The 18,711-nt window shown below is 42.3% G+C and overlaps 1 protein-coding gene across 1 annotated transcript in view; it reads right to left on the bottom strand.

The window, feature by feature from the left end:
* Positions 1–699: 699 nt before the first annotated feature.
* The window catches only part of CDC5L (cell division cycle 5 like), a gene marked incomplete at both ends in the record, with an annotated part of 30,605 nt that continues 12,593 nt past the window's right edge, over positions 700–18,711 (bottom strand). The window contains 7 exons of the mRNA XM_079550013.1: positions 700–804; positions 1,988–2,200; positions 13,517–13,714; positions 14,760–15,005; positions 15,316–15,396; positions 16,694–16,858; positions 18,216–18,378. Of these exons, the coding sequence (XP_079406139.1) occupies positions 700–804; positions 1,988–2,200; positions 13,517–13,714; positions 14,760–15,005; positions 15,316–15,396; positions 16,694–16,858; positions 18,216–18,378 (1,171 nt within the window). The remainder of the gene's footprint in view (positions 805–1,987; positions 2,201–13,516; positions 13,715–14,759; positions 15,006–15,315; positions 15,397–16,693; positions 16,859–18,215; positions 18,379–18,711) is intronic.

The following is an 18,711-nucleotide window of genomic DNA, read 5'->3' as shown; positions in this document are numbered from 1 at the left end:
TGGCTTTGGCTGGAAGGGACCTTAAAGATTATCAAGCTCCAAACCCCCAGCTCAGGCTGCCCAAAGCCCATTCATGGCTCTGGGAACCTGCAGGGATGGGGCAACATAGCTCTGGGCAGCAGTGCCAGAACCTCACCACCCTGATAACACTGTTTTATATAGACCAAAGTCACCTTGCATGAGTCCTACCTGTTATAAGACAGTTTTTTTGAGGGGAACTAAAAAGTGGGGAAGAATAATTAACAATAATTTATTCAGTATCATGACAGAGATCTGGGCTGGGGTGGATTTTTCTTAGTCAAAAGACAGACATTTCATTTCATGATTATTTTTGACATTCCAGGTTTATTCAAAAGGCATTACTCTGCAGGCACCTACCTTACAGATCTTAAGACTGATAAAACACCAGGAATAATGTGATGATCCTAGTAAATGAAGACATGGCTAAAATCATACCACAGTGATGGTTTTCTTTTAATGAAGTGTTGGAGATTTCAATCTTTTTTTTTTTTTTTTTTTTTAAATCCTTGACAAAGCCATTCATACCTACAGCATCAGAAATAGTCCAGTAATGGAAAAAGAGTGGGTGAGATACAAACAGCAGACTACGTTTGCTTTCTGCAACTGATGGCAAAAGCTGCTGGAGAAGTATCTGCATACTTGAAAAACCTTACATCAGTGATGAAGGAACTTTGTGCTTTAATACTTCGACTGAAAAGTCTCTTTATCCAACATGAAATCAGCAAATCTCTGCTGGAGCTCCTTTTCTCTCTCCTGCTGTCGCTGCACATCTTCCTTCAGACACTGAAAGGAAAACAATCTGTCAGTCACATGTCTGCAGATCTTTAGCAAAGGTTAGATTTCAGTTCCTTCTGAGGAAGCTGAGATACAAGAATACAAAATTATTTGAAAAACTACAGCATTGAACATTCTGGTCATCTTATTTCAGCATCCTGTTTTTAACAGCAGCTGATAAGAAATGCTTCAGAAAGGGAGGTTTCACATAAGCATTTCCCTGTAAAAAACAGTTATCTACTATTCTCCTCTTCCACGAAGTTTTCAGAAACCTTTTTAGTCAACCCTCAGTACAGCCTGCAGTACTTCCAACCTTCCTGCAGTAATGCCTTCCACAGACCCCGTTCTGCTAATGCTGCAGTGTGTGAATGAGAGCTACTGCTGGTTCTGAAACTGCCAGCTACTAGCTCATTTTATATCCTTTCACTCTTGTATTTCTCTTTGAAGCTCCTCTTTCCTCCTCAAAGTCATCCTGATCACTCAGAACCAGCAAGGCAGGCTGGTATTACTCAGGGGCAATGGTCAAGATCACAAATGACAGACAGCCAGCAACTCAAGCCTGCTGAGTTGAGGAGAGCTCAAGCAAGAGCCTGAACACCGAGGACAGCTCAAAACTGAAATGGCACTACAGCTACTTAGCTGCTGAAACTGTGGGCCATGTTAACATTCAGTTCCAAGATGATGTTATGGTATCAGTTTATAGAAGTCCATTTATCTGACAACAACAACACAGTTTAAGAGAGGAATACAATCAAGCTTTAAAAAAAAAAGGATTTCACTATAAATTTGGGTACACTGACCTTTAAGGTAATAGAAAGCTTTACACAACTTGCAGATCTACTCTTAAGTTCCAGCAATAATTAAAAACAAAAAGAGCCAAATTAAGACCGACACAGAACCTCTGCTGACATGCATAGCAGAAGATTAATAAAATAAACCACACGAGGAAATAAAATAAAAGCAAAGTTAAAGAACATGCTAGTAGATTAGTACCAGCTTGTAATATGTCACAGAACCTTTGATAGTGAAATGTGCAGCAGAGGAGCCTGGTAATAGGCAAAAGTATAATTTAAGAAGACCATTAAAAACTTGGTACAAACTCAGGCTGTGAACTTCAGAGTTTGCTTTGTAAAAACATCCTTTCCACAAAATGTCTGCGTTTGATCTAAGGCATCACACTGAGGAAACTCACCTCTAGTCTCCGTGGAATAGCAGCATCCTCATGTTTCTTCAGTTCCTCAAAGGTACGCAGCTCCAGGTGTGCCTGCTCTATTTGGTCCCACAAATCATTCAGCTGTTTGATGAGGCCCATTGCTCGAGACTGATAACCACCAAGCAAAATCTTCAGCTTCTTTTCCATCTTGGCAGCCCTCTTTGCTTCAGTTGTCATATGACCTCTGTTTATCTGTCAGAATGAAATCAGGAATTGCTTTAATTACCCAGAAGTTGAAAAAAAAAAGTCAAAATCTGCTGCACAGCATGGAGTTGGAGTTCTTTGATTTCTATTAACACATCATCCACTGCACATTTTACAACAACCTAGAAGAGATTGCTAGATTAAGATCTGAGCAGTGCAAGTAGGCTTTGAAGGAGTGATTACACGTTAGGAGTATAGCCTTACAGATAGGAATTGCTGCTGTTGTCAAATAGGCAGTCAAGACATGTATATGACAGCTTGCTGTGCCACCCCTCAGTCGCACTGATGTTCTGTGCCTCAGCAAAGGAAAATCAGATGAAGAAATGTGTTTTTTTTTTTTTAAGATTATATTATTTATCTACAAAAACAGCCACATGTTTCAATCTGTGAGCGTGTGGGTATGAGACTGCAGAGGTGAAGTTGGCTTTGGCTTAAAATAAAGTGACCTCACCTATCTATCAGATCTCCCATTCAGATTTACTGCAGCACTCCAGTGTTGCAGTATTATTCCTTTCTGTGCCATATTATAAGCTTGCTAACTCCTCAGTGGCCTCTCAAGTAACACTGCTTTTTACACAGGGCTTTTCCCTCATGGATCTCAAAGTGAGAACGTAAGATTATCTTCAGCTAGCAGGCACTAAGATAGCACAATGAATCAGCTGTCTCAGGTGAGTGGCAAAAGCCAGAAGCAAAACCCCACAATTTACAGTCCAATAGCATACACAACAGATATGACAACGTGATGAGATTAAAATGCAGTATCAAAACCAGAAAGCAAATGGTATGGTGAAAGTGAAACTCTCCTTCCTGTACTGTCTGCTAACTGCAAGCTGGTGCATCCTGATTCAGAAGTCTTGGTTTCCCCAGACGAGTTCAAGCTCTCTAAAGCCACAACCCAGTGATAATTCTGAAATTCTGCCACCTGGGACACAATGCAAACATAAACAAGCATAATCATGTTAACATGTTATAAATGTTTCATTCTACGTTGTACAAAAAAGAACCTCTGCGTATTTTTCTATGTATATTCAGCTGGGCAAAACCAAAAGGGAGGCAAAGCACGAAATGGCCACCAGCAGTTTCTAAGTCTGGTAGAGAGCACCAAAGAAATCCTTAACGGATCTGCAAGTAACACAGGAATATAAACCAAACAAAGTTTGGGAGAAGTGCAGCATTTCACACCTCTGAACACAGACATAAGGTTACTTGGCTACTTTCTTCCATGCTATCTCATTTAAGGGAAAAAAAGAAAAAAAAAGCACACTTCATAAAATCAAATTATTAGGAGGACATTTTTCCCCCAGAGGGTGGTGAGGCACTGGCACAGGTTGCCCAAGGAGGCTGTGGATGCCCCATCCCTGCAGGCATTCAAGGCCAGGCTGGATGTGGCTCTGGGCAGCCTGGGCTGCTGGTTGGCGACCTGCACACAGCAGGGGTTGGGACTGGAGGAGCGCTGTGGGCCTTTGCAACCCAGGCCATGCTATGAAACCTTGTGTAAGAGACTAACTCAACAAGAGGGCTTTGGCCTCTCAAACTGTGATCAGTTAAGAGAATTTCACCAACCTGTCCACAGCCCCACATTACTGAAGCACTTACATCAGAGCCTGGGGATGGGGTAAGTCTTCATCCAGCTGCATGTTTCTTTCAAACGTCCTACTCCTTAACAATTTACTCAGTTCTTTAAAACAGTTTTAATACATGGTACAGTGATATTAAAAAAAAAAAAGAAAAAAAAAAAAGTGAATGACAATGGGAGAAAACTGTTAATGAGAGAGAGAAGGAGAAATGTGAGCTTTTGAGCTGCCTAGTTTGCTCCTGGGGAGACAGATGCAGACTGCTACACTTTTCAGATTGTTTGCAATGCAGTCTTACCGTATGCCCAAGGTGCTTTAAATATACAGAAAGGCGCCTCTTTTTCAATATTTACATAAATCTAGAGAAAATTAAATAAATAGATTAGGGATTTGTGAGGATACTCTCTGATGGAAAAGTATGAAAGCTTTAAATGTCTTCACTGGTAAATAATATGCCATTACAGCAACAACAAATACAGCTGTGTGGTAAATGAACTATTTGCCAATTACTGCTTCTTGGATGAGAAATGTGTGCTGAGAGCTCCTGACATTTAGAGATCGTGGAATAGATGGATGCACAGGCAAACAGGATTTTATTTATAACAGAGGTCTGATGTAACACAGTCCAACTGTCCCATGTTGTTCCACAGCGTTACAGATGACAGTGTGTGCTCAGTGTGACATGAAACTGCAATCAGAGTGCCACTATCACAGAATGGCCTGGGTTGCAAAGGAACACAATGCTCATCCAGCTCCAACCCCCTGCTGTGTGCAGGTCGCCAACCAGCAGCCCAGGCTGCCCAGAGCCACATCCAGCCTGGCCTTGAATGCCTGCAGGGATGGGGCATCCACAGCCTCCTTGGGCAACCTGTGCCAGTGCCTCACCACCCTCTGAGTGAAAATGCCATTATTCTCAAACAGGTAAAAAAAGACCACGTAGAAAACTTCCTCTTTTTCTTTCTCCATTAAAAAAACAAATACTAGTTCAAATCTAATGCTTGTTAAAATAACAGACCTCAACTACTTAAGAATTCTGAAGTTTTCAGGCACTGACTTAACATGGACTTAATATATCCAAGTTTATACTGGAGACAGATTCTTGCTTTTACCTACTGCACCTCCTACTGCTGTTCAGCCCTCGTTATTCTGCTCAGCTCCCTGTCTATCTCAGACTACCACAGGCCTCACTGCTGCGTTAAAAAAAAAAAATCAAGTTTTTTAAACCAGAAATAACAGCCCTTTCTTCCTTCCCTGCTTATAGAGAGCCATGTGAACACTCACCACCTCTCCTTCCCTCTCCCATCTACAAGATTTTAGGACCTACTACCAGAAGGTCAAAAGGAGGTCTCTGCTTTTGTAACAAATGCTATTTATGAAAAATTGCTGACTGCTGCATTAATGCCAATAACTGCATATAATTTTAGTTCAAGCTTCGTAAAATTTTAAGGCTCAGATACCAAGCAGAGAATTCCGAGCAGTTATGAAGAGGTGTGTTTAAACAGTAGCCTACATTATTTGCTTAAAGCTAAGAAATGGATTTCAGTAAAATCTGACGACCATTTCCCCCATGAGCCTAGCAGAAAATGTAAAGACACTGCAAAGATTTCTCCACTTAGTTATTTATTTTGTACTGCTTCTTGGCCAGCTTCAGTTCCGTTGTCTATTGTGCCAGTTTCAGCAAAATGGGAATAGCACACACAGACATGGGTAAAACAATCCACCAGCCCAGGGGAAGTGCTGGGACTTACCCCATCCCAAACCTTCCTCCATGCCTACCTACCTAGAGAATGGTGACCAGTTTCTGACACTGGACTACACAGAAGAGCACTCAGAGCAACAGCAGTAATCACAGGCTTCTAAGAGCATCATCTAGAGAAGAGAGATTGACTGAAAAGCAATGTTTTTTCATCTAACAGGAAGAATTTCACACCATCCCAGGGCCAATGATGACTGAACACCAGTGAACTCTTTATATTCATTTAGGTGATCTGCCTGAACAAGCTGGCTGGTGCCCTGAGAGCATGCTTTTATACAAGAACTCATTAACTGCTCTATGTCAAAACACTCTATCATTTAATGACCATTTATCAAAATGATTTACTACTGCTATCAGCAGGCTGTTGTCTATCCACAGACAAAACCAATAACCCATGAGTAATGCCCATGTGAACTATGTTTTCAGAAATTATGCCTTGTCTTCAAGCATAGTACCATGAGTTGGCAGGACCATGGAGTAAGACAGCATAGGCTAGATATAAAGAACAAGCAGAAACAGCTACAAGAGCACAGCTTAAAAAGAAAATCAGGGTATGTCTTCTTACTAAGCTTTTCTGAAACCTTTCACCTCTGCCTAGAAGAAGAAATTGCAGTCAGATGACAGCCAGCAATTACCACAGGCTAACAGCATTGATTATCTGTAAGCACTGAGTGGTTGCTGCTGTGTAATAAGATAACACAACAAGCACAGCATTATTAACCTCAAGAAGGATCAGTGCAGACCCCAGCTTCTCAGGCTGCTTCCTAACAGTCCTGTGAGTTCGTAGACCAAGTTTACCCAAACAACACGTAGGAAACCAATTGTTACAGACACAGGAAAGATTCCCCCATACTATGAGCAACTGGCAATAAAAATGCAATACACTTTAAAGAACTCTTTTTTTTTCTGTCCATTTCAGGTGTTTTGGCTCAACCTGGACTGAAGAGGTGAAGTAAGCAAATGGAGAAAGGCTTTCTTCTACACAAAAGAGTTAACCCAGCCCCCATGAAACATTATGACCTGAGAAGACCAGGCTGGATGTGGCTCTGGGCAGCCTGGGCTGCTGGTTGGTGACCCTGCACGCAGCAGGGGGTTGGAACTGGGTGAGCACTGTGGTCTTTTGCAACCCAGGCCTTTCTAGGACTCTAAGCTGACAGTATACTGAGCCCTTGGTTTCCCCCACCAGTTACACTTATGGCCAGCAGCTCACCATGTACCCCACTGATAGTGTCACTGCCATGAGCAGGGAGGAGGAAAGCAGATGGAGTTTTACTCAAATCCAGCTGTTCCCTGGGACTTCAGTGCTTACAGTAATGGCGTTGCTCAGGCTCTCAGCCTCGGGTAACAGTACTGTCCTTTTGCTCTTAAACTTTTTTTCCAGAGAGCAATGCAAACAGTTGATTTTATAGCAATTTTCTCATTATTGGCTTCTTACTTCTTGTGATCTTGACTAAATGTCTTCAATTTTACTTCACATTGGACTGATACATTTTCATTTCAGAATTGTCAACTTAGAATCACAGCATGGCCTGGGTTGCAAAGGCCCACAGCGCTCCTCCAGTCCCAACCCCCTGCTGTGTGCAGGTCGCCAACCAGCAGCCCAGGCTGCCCAGAGCCACATCCAGCCTGGCCTTGAATGCCTGCAGGGATGGGGCATCCACAGCCTCCTTGGGCAACCTGTGCCAGTGCCTCACCACCCTCGGGGGGAAAAACTTCCTCCTCAGATCCAACCTAAATCTCCCCTGTCTCACTTTAAAACCATTCCCCTTGTCCCATCACCATCCACCCTCACAAACAGCCATTCTTACTTCTGTTTATATGCTCCCTTACCTAAAGGATTTACCTGGTTTTTATTCCAAACTTTTAAAAAGCAAAGATGCAAAGCTCCACAGAACAAGTAGTGAACTGAAAAGATTACTTTCCAGCTATTACAAGCACACTTAAGATTTAGCAGTTTTAGGAAGTGATTTTCAGACACAAGTCTTGCCTTGCAAACAACTTCACAGAATTCCATAAAGCAGACATTAAATCCTGTTCCAGAGACAGAGGAACTGAAGGAGACATTAAGACCTAGTTTTGTTTCCCTTATCTGAGATGCTGTAGGTGCCTCTGTAATCAAAAGAGAAAAGTAGAAGCCTCCAGAGGGAAATACAACTCCTAGGCAGTCAGAGCTGCTCTCAGGAGGTGCCTTGTCTCTCCACCAAAAACAAGGGAAGCCTAAGGCAACTGCAGTTTTGTTTTAGTTAGGAGGCTACAATGAAGTGTATTGAAGCTGAACTCATGGGATTTGCTTAAAAATAGGCAGCGAATACACACACGCTAGAGAGAAAATGTGTTTCTGGCTACATCAGTTATCTTCTCAGGCAGGGTGTCTTTTCTTACTCCAGACATAAGTTATCCTTGGCTACAGAAGAACTTTTATTTATTGCAGCACAAGTTATGGACAGCAGCCTCATTACAGATCTCACAAATAATCCCAAATCCTGCAAGTGAAGATGCGATGTATCACAGGCTAAGCTGACCTAACAGCCAGCTGCTACAGAAAGGGGTCTGGTTCTTCACCTAAAAATAATTTATCTGCTGCCAGATCAAGGAACAAAACCAGATTAATGTGGAGTTGCAGAAGCATTACTACAAGGTGAGAAATCATTTACAGGGAGCTGCTGGAGACAATGCAGAGATGCTGCTGCTTTTCAGCATCAGCAGAAGCATGAGAGCCTCCTATCCACCACACAGACTGGTAAGGAGTTAGAAGTGGTTTTAGTTAACAGTGTTTTCACACAGAGGTAAAGACAATTCTTAATGCATCTGCTATCCATTTGTGTTAACCAGGAGAAAGAAGTATAAACCCTACAAAACTACAATGCTGCATGGAATTGTAATCTGATGTAATCAAGTGCAACGAGGACAAAACTACCACGATATTAATAAAAGTACCTGAAAGCAGCAAAGCCAACATTATGAACTCTTCAAATAGAAAGTAACACTGGCAAACACATCTCATGTTCTGAATTACAAAGGGAAGCAATTAGCTTCAACAGATGCCTCTACTACTTCCTTTCTCTTGATAAGGTTCCTGGCTTAACACATAACCTGGGGTAGGAACAGTTTGCTTTGTAAGTGCACTGCTTGGAAGAGAAGCAAATGCAAGGTGTTGCAGAGAACTGATAGTGACTCAGTGCCACTGTGCTTGAGAACACTCCCATCTGTGAAAGGACTAACCTGCAGGATAGCCACCCCGGAACAAATACACCACATCTGTAGAAGTAAATGCAAAGATCAGGAAATCCCACCTGGATTCAAGCAAAAGCAAACTGTACCATCGACTCACAGTGAAATCAGGGGGATTAACCTGCATGGACACAAAACACCGTGACTTCTAAATGTTCAAGTCGTACCCTCCTCCCATTTACAGTGTCTAAAATATTCAAAGGAGACACAAAAAGAATTAGTAATATGTGGAAATATGTTCCAGTATTCCAAGCTAAATCTATCATTGTATTGTGTATTACTATAGATGATGCCTGGGCAAGATATCCAAGCAAACAGAAGCTCTTCATGGTTGCTCTGCTTTGCCTCCTCGAGTCCATCAGTAACAGCACTGACCTGCTGTGTCCACATACACAAAGCTGCCACCACTAAATCACACAGGTAGCAAAACGAAGCCAATTAGAGAAAAGACACCACTTGTCCACACCATCGATCCAACCACTGAGCCATAAAGGCAGTGCTGGAGATGGCTGCCATTTTCACACAGGGTGTTAGCAGTCCCATAGGGAAGCAGCACACAGCGACTGCACAACGTGCAGCTGGCCCCAGCACCTACCACTGAGCAGTGGTGGCTTTCTCCTACTCATCTTAGTGCAACAGGAAAGGCAAGAGGCAGCCCGAGAGCTGACCAGTATCAGTTGTTGCTGGCAGATCCTATTTCAGTTTTCGTTCTCTCCTAAGAAGACAGAGAACAAGCAAATACCTTGGTGTACTGCATTTTTCTGATACTTCCCATTACAATAATTACTTCAACTGATACTGCTTTCAGATAACATTCCTTGGGAAAACCTTAAAATGAAGGCAAGTTTTATCATTTCTGAGGAAAAGGAAAGGAAAAAAAAAGCTGTGTTGATTTTCCATTTCTTTTTATTTCCATTCTATACTCGTTTGTTCATTGAACTACTATGCTTTCAATTTATTATTAACTAAAACAGGCCAGCTGGTAATCTATACTTTGAGAACTATACCTCTATATATCTCTTTTAAGACATTTCTACATAGGGCAGGCAACAGAGCTGCAATGAACCACAGTCTGCATACACGTGTGGAGCTCTTCAGCTCCAATTTAACTCTGCAAAGTTCACCTGCACTCAACAAACACCAGTGAAAGGCAACCCAGTCCTATCCCTGCACCTGCAGCCACCCTGATTAGGGTGTGGTGAAGGCATGAACAAGCTTGCTCTCACCTCACTCTGAGTGCACCAAGCAATTATATCCTTGTCTAGCAGAGCTCAAAGCTTCTGGCTAATCTGAAGATGTTAGCAAGACGTGGAGCTTGATGATCACAGCGACTGATCACAGCCAAAGCTGGCTGTGCTTTTGTTACCTGTCTCTTTCATGGAGTCCCACACCATGCTGATAAGCAAATGAAAGCTTTCCTCTTGACAGGGCCTTCAGTCTGCTAGCTGACCAGAGAACAAGTACTGACAGAATGAACAAACGCAGAAGGAGCTGAATAAATGATTTTTTTTGATCTCACCCTGCTTCACTATCCTTAATACCACTGGCAACCATTTATTCAAATACTGGGAGGATATAAACAGAGATGAACAGCATAAAGAAGCCCACACAGAAGTAATCAATGCAGACCTCAGAAATAATCTGCAGCATAAAGGCAGAGGGCCACACACTGAACAATGATGAGAAAACAAAATATTCAATAGCTACTCATTAAGCAAATACCATCCATCCTCGCAGTAAATGAGTCTGTGGAAAAAAACTAGGCTGTAATCACAAAATTAAAGACTGCCTCATAATGTATATGCATAAGGAAATTAAAGCTGCCAGAGTAAGGCTGCTTGTGCATTCCCTAACTTTGGCTGTTTGACTTCGCAGCTTTAATAATCTACTTCTAAAGCAGTTTTGGGTGTAGAATATCTAAATTTCCAAAGTATTTGTACACAAATTTGTTACAGCCCTCTGATTGCTAGTGGGATGCCAGCACAGCCCCTCCTGCCATGCAAGCTGGGTGCTGCTGTGCTTGCAAAGCTGTCAGGAAAACTCTTGCAAGACGAGAGCAGCGTTATGTGGGACGGTGGTGCTCTCTGCTGGGCAAGCAGCAGCATGGCAGGCACTCAGCACTAAGGCCAAGCTGCTCGAATCCCAGCTCCACGGAGATGACCTGCTCATGGCCCAAACGGTGGCCCAACACTCAGGGAGTCTACGTGTAGACTAAATCCTCGGTCAGCAGACATTACAAAACACACCCATTCTGCATTACACGTGAATCAGGCGGAGATTCAGCCCGACTATCCCCTAAGAGGTCATTTCCATGGTAGGAGGTGTTTGCAGCTGTTTACTTGTAGATACACTGACGTTAAACACAGGGAAACTTAAGAAAATGAACTTTCCTTTTACCATTGGAAAAAAGTAGTCTCATGCTTGCATAATTTAAAGAATCTTGTAGGTTAAAACTGTGCTCTGGAAAACAGATAATGACATACTGCAAGTCTGAGCACATGTTCTGTGCAATTTAAAACTAGCTTAAATTTTATCATAGAATCTTATCATAGAATGGCCTGGGTTGGAAGGGACCTCAAGGATCGTGAAGCTCCAAACCCCCGTCACAGGCAGGGCCACCAACCTCCCCATTTCATAGCAGCCCAGGCTGCCCAGGGCCCCATCCAACCTGGCCTTGAACACCTCCAGGGATGGACGGGGCATCACAGCCTCTCTGGGCAGCCTCTCTGTTCCAGCACCTCACTGCTCTCATAGCAAAGAACTTCCCCCTGACATTCAACTTAAATCACCCCTCCCTCAACTTCAAACCATTTCCCCTTGTCCTGCTGTTATCTGCCCTTTCAAAGAGTTGAGTTTTACCAAGCAAGCTATCTATGTTTGCATTTCACAGAATCCCAGCATGGCCTGGGTTGCAAAGGCCCACAGCGCTCCTCCAGTCCCAACCCCCTGCTGTGTGCAGGTCACCAACCAGCAGCCCAGGCTGCCCAGAGCCACATCCAGCCTGGCCTTGAATGCCTGCAGGGATGGGGCATCCACAGCCTCCTTGGGCATTTCTTATAGCTTGGGTAGGGGGCAAAGGAAATCACTGTGAAAAGGACCAAACCACTCTTCTTTAATGAGCCCAATATATCTCAGATGATTTCTTCCCCACACAGCCCTAACTGATTAAGCACGAGAGAGTGAGGGATTCTGATAATTGCTGCTGAAACAAACAAAAAAAATCCAGTATCAGAAAACGCACTGTTAGCACAGGACTGCACAAAGTCAGGGCACACACCAAATCAACACACTGCTCCAAGTGTAAGTTGCCTGTAAGCTTTTCTTTTTCTCATGCAGATCAGAGCTCTGATATGACTGGATAGCAGAGTGAAAGTGTGACTGAGTCATCCTTGCAGCTGATTTTCCAAAGCTGCTGTGTGAACCAGATAACTGCACTCACATTGCATTTTACCTATGAGCAACACATGACAGAGGCTGACAGAGCTCAGAACAGAGGATCTGAACAGGGCTGGAATGAAGATAAGAAAGTCAGATTGGCAAATGATCACAAGAAGCAGTCTATGGAGCAACTCAAACACAGAGCAGCAATCTAGGAAGGATAGAATTTGGCTCAATTCTAGGATATTTCATCAAATCTTAATGCTTATGACTGCTGTGTTTTGAATAAGTAAGTGCAAGCAAGCTGTCACTGGAGAATGCTGCACTGTACAACTCAGAAAGCAGAAGAGTGGTCTCATTTCAACTCTTGGTCCCAGTACACTCCCATGGTACTAAAACTACATGCAGACACACTGGTGAGATGCTGCTATCTGACCTGTCAATTTGTACAAGCAGAAAAGACTTGTTAAGGAACCAGAACTCAAAATTTGAGTTTAAAATACACATATGAAGAGCCTAGTTCTTCCTGATAAAAGGGAATAGAATCACAACCACTATTCTCCTTTTGGGACACTACTGGAACTAGCTGAACCTTCACCCATGTAACAGGCAATGGTAAAATATTTGACAAAGTCAAGTCAATCAGAAAACAAAACTTGAGTTGAAATGAGAACATGAGAGAGGTTTTAGGACAGAGAGAGAGCTGTAAAACATGTTTCCCTGAAATACCTCATACTGTCCACTACCACAGACAAAGCACAAAACCAGAGAGACCTGGCATCTGATCTGCTAATTGCAGAGACTCAGTAAACTGCAAAGATGCCACCCTGAAATAAAGAAGAGCTGAGACTGACTTGCTCTCCACTTGAGAATAAAGCGGGTGACATCACACAGTCACAGGGAATGGAAGGGACCTCTGGAGATCACCAAGTCCAACCTCCCTCTAAAGCAGTTCCTTACAGCAGGTTGCACAGGGAAGCATCCAGGCAGGGTTCTGACTGTCACCAGAGACTCCACAGAATCACAGAATGGCCCAGGTAGGAAGGGACCTCAAGGATTACGAATCTCCAACCCCCCTCCCACAGGCAGGGCCACCAGCCTCCCCATTTATACTAGACCAGGTTCTTCTCATGTTCAGAGAACACTGTGCCAGGGAATACTGCAGAAATACTTTTAAAGAAAAGGAAAGAAAGCAATGGAAACGCCTCAAAAACATCTCTGTAGTCACGAAGGGAATTCCCAACAACTTTTTTTAAAGGAATGCCACTGACAGACCTGAATGACGTGCAAATAAATAACACATCATGAGAATTACAATAGAAAAGCAGGTGCAGAAGTGTGCAAACAGAACAAAGTGACACTGACCTCAAGCCTCTTTTCAAGTGACTCTATCCTGTCTTTTTTGCTGGCCAAGTTAGCTCTTGTGTAGCGACTCTGTCCAGGCAGATACAACACTTGGCTGTAACATTCTTCCCACACCTGGTTATAAGCCTCACTTGAGAGCTCACCATGCCCCATTCCTTGCTTCACCACTTCCATTTCTTGTGCCAGTAGATCCTGTGCCTGTTGGAAATGATGAGAAATAAACTAATTACAAAACATAGGTAGGAGAAAAAAATTCTAGGGATTCTGAAGTTCCCAGACAAAAATTTCTTGACTACACAGCAGTCTTCAAAGGAAGTAACAGACAACTGAATTCCTCTTGCATTCAAAACAAACCAGAGAAAGCACTCAGAGAATGTTCCCAGTGGAACAATCTGACATAGGCAGGACAGTGAGATTCTTGATCTAGCTGCATTTTCCACCTTTTATTTCTCCTGCTAAGAAATTTTTGAGTATAAGTTTTCATTTAACAGCAATTTGAAGTACATGCTGTTCAGTGTTTCTCATTTTAGGCTGTTGATTCATTAGTCAGATACAGTCAAGGAGATGGGTTTGAAATCTGCACATTTATCCATATACTCACTTTGAAGTAATGAGATTTAGGTGAAGATATAACAGCTGTTGTCAGAATGCAAGTTGCAGATAGCAGGAATCAGCTTAAAACAGATGATTTGGTGGCACGTGATTTTACCTTTATTTTTATCATCACCCCTCTAAGCATCTGGTAAAAGGTTACTGGCACGAGTATACAGGTGAAGTTCTTTGAAAGAGCTAACCATAGCACTGTGTGTCTGAACACTTTGTCACTTGGCAGCAAATGCAACATCTGTAGCTGCTTCCATAAAAGAGCCAAACTGGAACCCCTGGCTCAGGACTATTTAGCTTGGAATTACAATGCAAAAGACAACAGAACACCCAGACAGCCTCCTCGTTTCACCCAGTGGCAGCCTGCTCTGCTTATTCAGCACTCTAAGCAGGTATGCTTTGAAGATCACTTGCCACAGCAGGCTCTGCTCCAGCACAGCATTGTTGGATCAAGCATGAGAAGCATAACTGGATAATTCTACTGCTCCATGTGGTAAGCAGGCTATCAATGTCATATTCAGTCTGTACTAAGAGATCACCCAACTCAGCACAGGCTTGACTCCACCTTTTACTACGAGATTACAGAACTGTGACATAAAATGACCACAGGTCAGTGGTAATTAGGCTGTGTAATTCTCACCTTCTTGAGATCCTCTTTGGAGAACTTCTCATAAGGGTTTTGTTCCAAGTAAGCCATATGTTCTGCACTGTTGGTTCCAAATCCTGGGCCTTTCCCCTTCTTACCAGCAGGCTGTTCTCCAAACGGGTGGTGTAAAAGGTCAAAATGAAGCATTGTAATCATCTCTTTCTTTATTAGCTCTTCACTTCTCTGCAAATCTGTTAGAGGTGGCTCTACATTCACGGGTCTCAATACTGTTTCATTAACCTGCATAAGAATAAACAGGTTCACAAACATTGTACGTTACATTCTATCTGAACAAGATTTCTTTTCATCAGTTAAATCAAATAGACTTGGTGCCAAAAACCCTTGCTGTACGACACAGATCGAGCAACCAGAATCCAGTCACATTTTCAGCCGTGCATATGAAAAACCTCTTGATATTTTCACTGTGAAAAGCTGAATTCAGCACACTAAAGAAAGGATTTTATTCTTTCACTGTATACTTAAATGCATTTCCTCCTTTAACAATTAAAACCTTCTTTTTTCCTTGAAAATGAATGTTATTTTCACTTACTTCTGAGGGTCTTGGTAGATTTTTCTGAACAGCTTTGTGCATTCTCTTCAGCTCCTTGGCTCTCTCTGCATCTCGGAGAGCCTACACAGACATGCTAAAGGTTACTTCAGCTACTGCAATAAAATCAAATGCTTCCTACAGATACATGTGATAGAAACACCAATTGATTACTGCAGCAAAGATTCCATAAAGAACAAAGACCTCATGTTACGAACCCAGAGCCAAGTAAGAGCTCACACTTTATGTGATGACATCATAATTAATATCCACTCATGTTAATGAGTAAGAAATTAAGAGGACAGCAATCCTAACATGCCTTTTCAAGCCATCACGTTTTCCTTCATCCCAAAAAGAGTTCTTTACCAATTTCTCAACATTCAGTTTTAATTCTACTGTAACTCTCCAGACAGGAAATCACAGAATCATAGAATCCTTAGAGTTGGAAGGGACTTTTAAAGGTCTTCCAGCCCAAATGCCCTGCAATGCACAGGGACACCACAGCTACATCAGTTTGCCCAGGGCCTGATCCAGCCTTGCCCTGAAAGTCTCCAGGGATGAGGCATCCACCACACCTCTGGGCAACCTGTGCCAGTGCCTCACCACCCACACTGCAAAAGACTTCTTCCTTATATCCAGTCTAAATTTACCCTCCTTAAGCTTGAAATCTGCCACTAAGAGAGATTTTTAAATCTGTAGCCAACACTCTCTGTCCCCCTCTATGACATACACAGTATTTTTCCCTACGTTCCACTTTCTACATATAAAGGATACACATAAAATGAAAATACTGGCTACTACAGCTATCTAATTAGCAGAACGGAGGTTTAAAGCTACTATTTCCTACAGGCTTCTATAACTCTGAAACAACAACAAGGATCTAGTCACAATTTCTCTGTCTGGATAATCCTGTAGTAATCTCCTATAAACTGACCAACTCACTGCACAGTTACCTCTTTATCTTCTACCAGTCTGCCTGAATTTGAATGCACCTCTTAGGTCTTCCAAAGAATAACTTTTAACCTTGAGTGTAACCTGACACTGAAAAAAGCACTATAATCACATGCTTAATTTTAAGCATGTACCTCTGCTGAAAAATGTTTTTAATGATATGTTTTACCCTGAGGGAACAAAAGAAGACTATCATAAAAGAAAAGGAGCACCACACAGCATTAACTGGGTAGGAAAATGATTCAGAGTGAAAACTGACTATGCCTGCATGTGTGTGTTCACTCTGATGGCAGGTAGAAAGCAAGCACGTTTTAGTCTCTTATTCCACAGAAGCTGTACAACTAAACGTGTATGAAACTATGAGAAACATACAAGGACCACACTGTATTCTAAAGAAAAGACACTCTCTGCATTACATATATATATCTACCTGCTTGCGGGCTTCTATATCAGCAGTATCTTCTACAAAGGCTTCATCTACTTCAGGTTCCTCAAGTTCTTTCTCTGCATTTTCAGGTAGAACGATCTCAAAGTCATTCTTTGGAGCAGGAAGGGCCATGAGCCCCAGGCGAAGGTGTTCACGAGACTCCCTCTCCTGTTGGAAGAGTGGTAAGATATGTTTCTGAATTCAGGCACTGATGAAGAGTATGATAGAATTCCATTCATCTGCATCAAAGGACATGAACAACACACAAGTACTACAGAAATTCAGGTTTTTTTGGCTTTGCGAGGTCTGACAGAAGAAATGTTACCAAACCAAGCTAGCCTACAAAACACTACCCAGAATGTATCCACATAAATGCTCTCTGATGCTAAAAGCAACATAGAGGGTTCTTAAAGACAGCTAACAGTCTCCAAACAAGCTGAAATATACTGAAATATACAGCATGGCATCTTCACCTTCCAGCAGTGTCAGAACAAGTGTAGAGATTCACAAAAATGCCTTTTAAGAAACTGAAAATAATGTGAAAATGCATTCCCTCTCACTCATTTGTAAGCCTAACTTTATTTTTCTTTCATTGCTGTTGATCCCAGCTTTGGGGATTGTTGTACTGAAAGAAAATGGAAACAAACACCATCAGATCTGGAAGTTCATCAAGAACCCAAAGTCCCAGCATTCCTTCTAACAGCAAAAGGCTTTACTTCAAACAGACTAAAACACAACCAAAATACGTACAAGGATATCAAATAAGCCTTGTTTTCAAGCAATGACGAAACTCCGATGTCTAGAAATTATTTTATGAGATGAACATACCAAATACTTGAGATGGATATTCTAAGCTACCCCAAAAAGAACAATCATCAATAGCTCTTGTAGGAGACATCCAAAGTTATGGTTAAGGCTGCACAATCAGCCACATAAAAAGAGTTCCCAAGGTGCCACCTGTTAATTAAAAGCTCTTTTTATACCAAGACTAATTGGCAGGGCACCTCTGGCACAGTCTGCAGGAATGGAAACATCTGTTGCCCAAGACAAGAGTCTGGATGGCATTCAGATCACTGGACATGTCCACAGTGCTACTAATGGCAAAAACTCCTCTAGCTCAATGCTGCTAATGGGACAGATCAAAAGGTCCTGTAGGTGAACTGGCAAGTGAGGATGATGAAGGATTTGAGGGCTGAGCATAACTGCAAGAAAACTGAATGCTTCTTTAAGGTACATTTCCTGCTCAGCTTCAAAGATTCAAGTAGTACTGAAACTTAACTATGTCTTCTTTGATGAATAATTCTGGAGTGCTTTCACTAGGTGCAAGCAAAGCTGCTTTAATCAGAAAAAAATCTGTTTTTTTAAATGAATTACTGATGTTATGACAGTGCAAAGATTTGAGTTTACCAGGTGATGACCACCGACAAGCAACAGAAATAACAGTTTACATAAAATAAAGTTCTGTTTAGAAGGCAACAAATTAAAAACCCTGATAGTTAACAGAGCATTTAACTTCAATTCTTACCATCTGTTTTGCATAAGATGGGTCACTGTAATCTGCCATGCCCTCTTCTGGGTTGATGTTCAATTTATCACGCAGCGGAGTTCTACCAGGAGTTGTACCAGCCACAGGTTTAGGAGTCAGCCCTCCACGAGGAGTTAAGCCTTCTTGTCCTTGGGAAGGTGTTCTGGAGGAAGTGCAAATACAATTCTGTTTTGTTTTCCCCAAAGAACACAACTTGCTGACGTCTGAGCACCGCAAGAAGTTACACGACTCAACTGATCAATTCAATCTATGCTCTGTGTGTACGGCCACGAGGCAGTGAAAACCTCAGATGCAATCAGAAGAAAAATCTATCAAGGTGTAACCAAAGGCCTGTTAAGCTGAAACCCAAACACATCATCACATTAAGAGAAGTTTCAGGAACTACATCAACCCCCTGTTGCAGCCATTGGGAAGAGATCATTCCTGTCAAATATCCTGTTGTAATTAGGATTTAAACGCTGCCTCTCATTTCCCT

Source organism: Tetrao urogallus (assembly GCF_951394365.1).
Source record: "Tetrao urogallus genome assembly, chromosome: 2".
Taxonomy (NCBI): Eukaryota; Metazoa; Chordata; class Aves; order Galliformes; family Phasianidae; genus Tetrao; species Tetrao urogallus.
The sequence above is the reverse complement of the archived record's forward strand: the minus strand, read 5'-3'. Positions and strand labels throughout refer to the sequence as shown.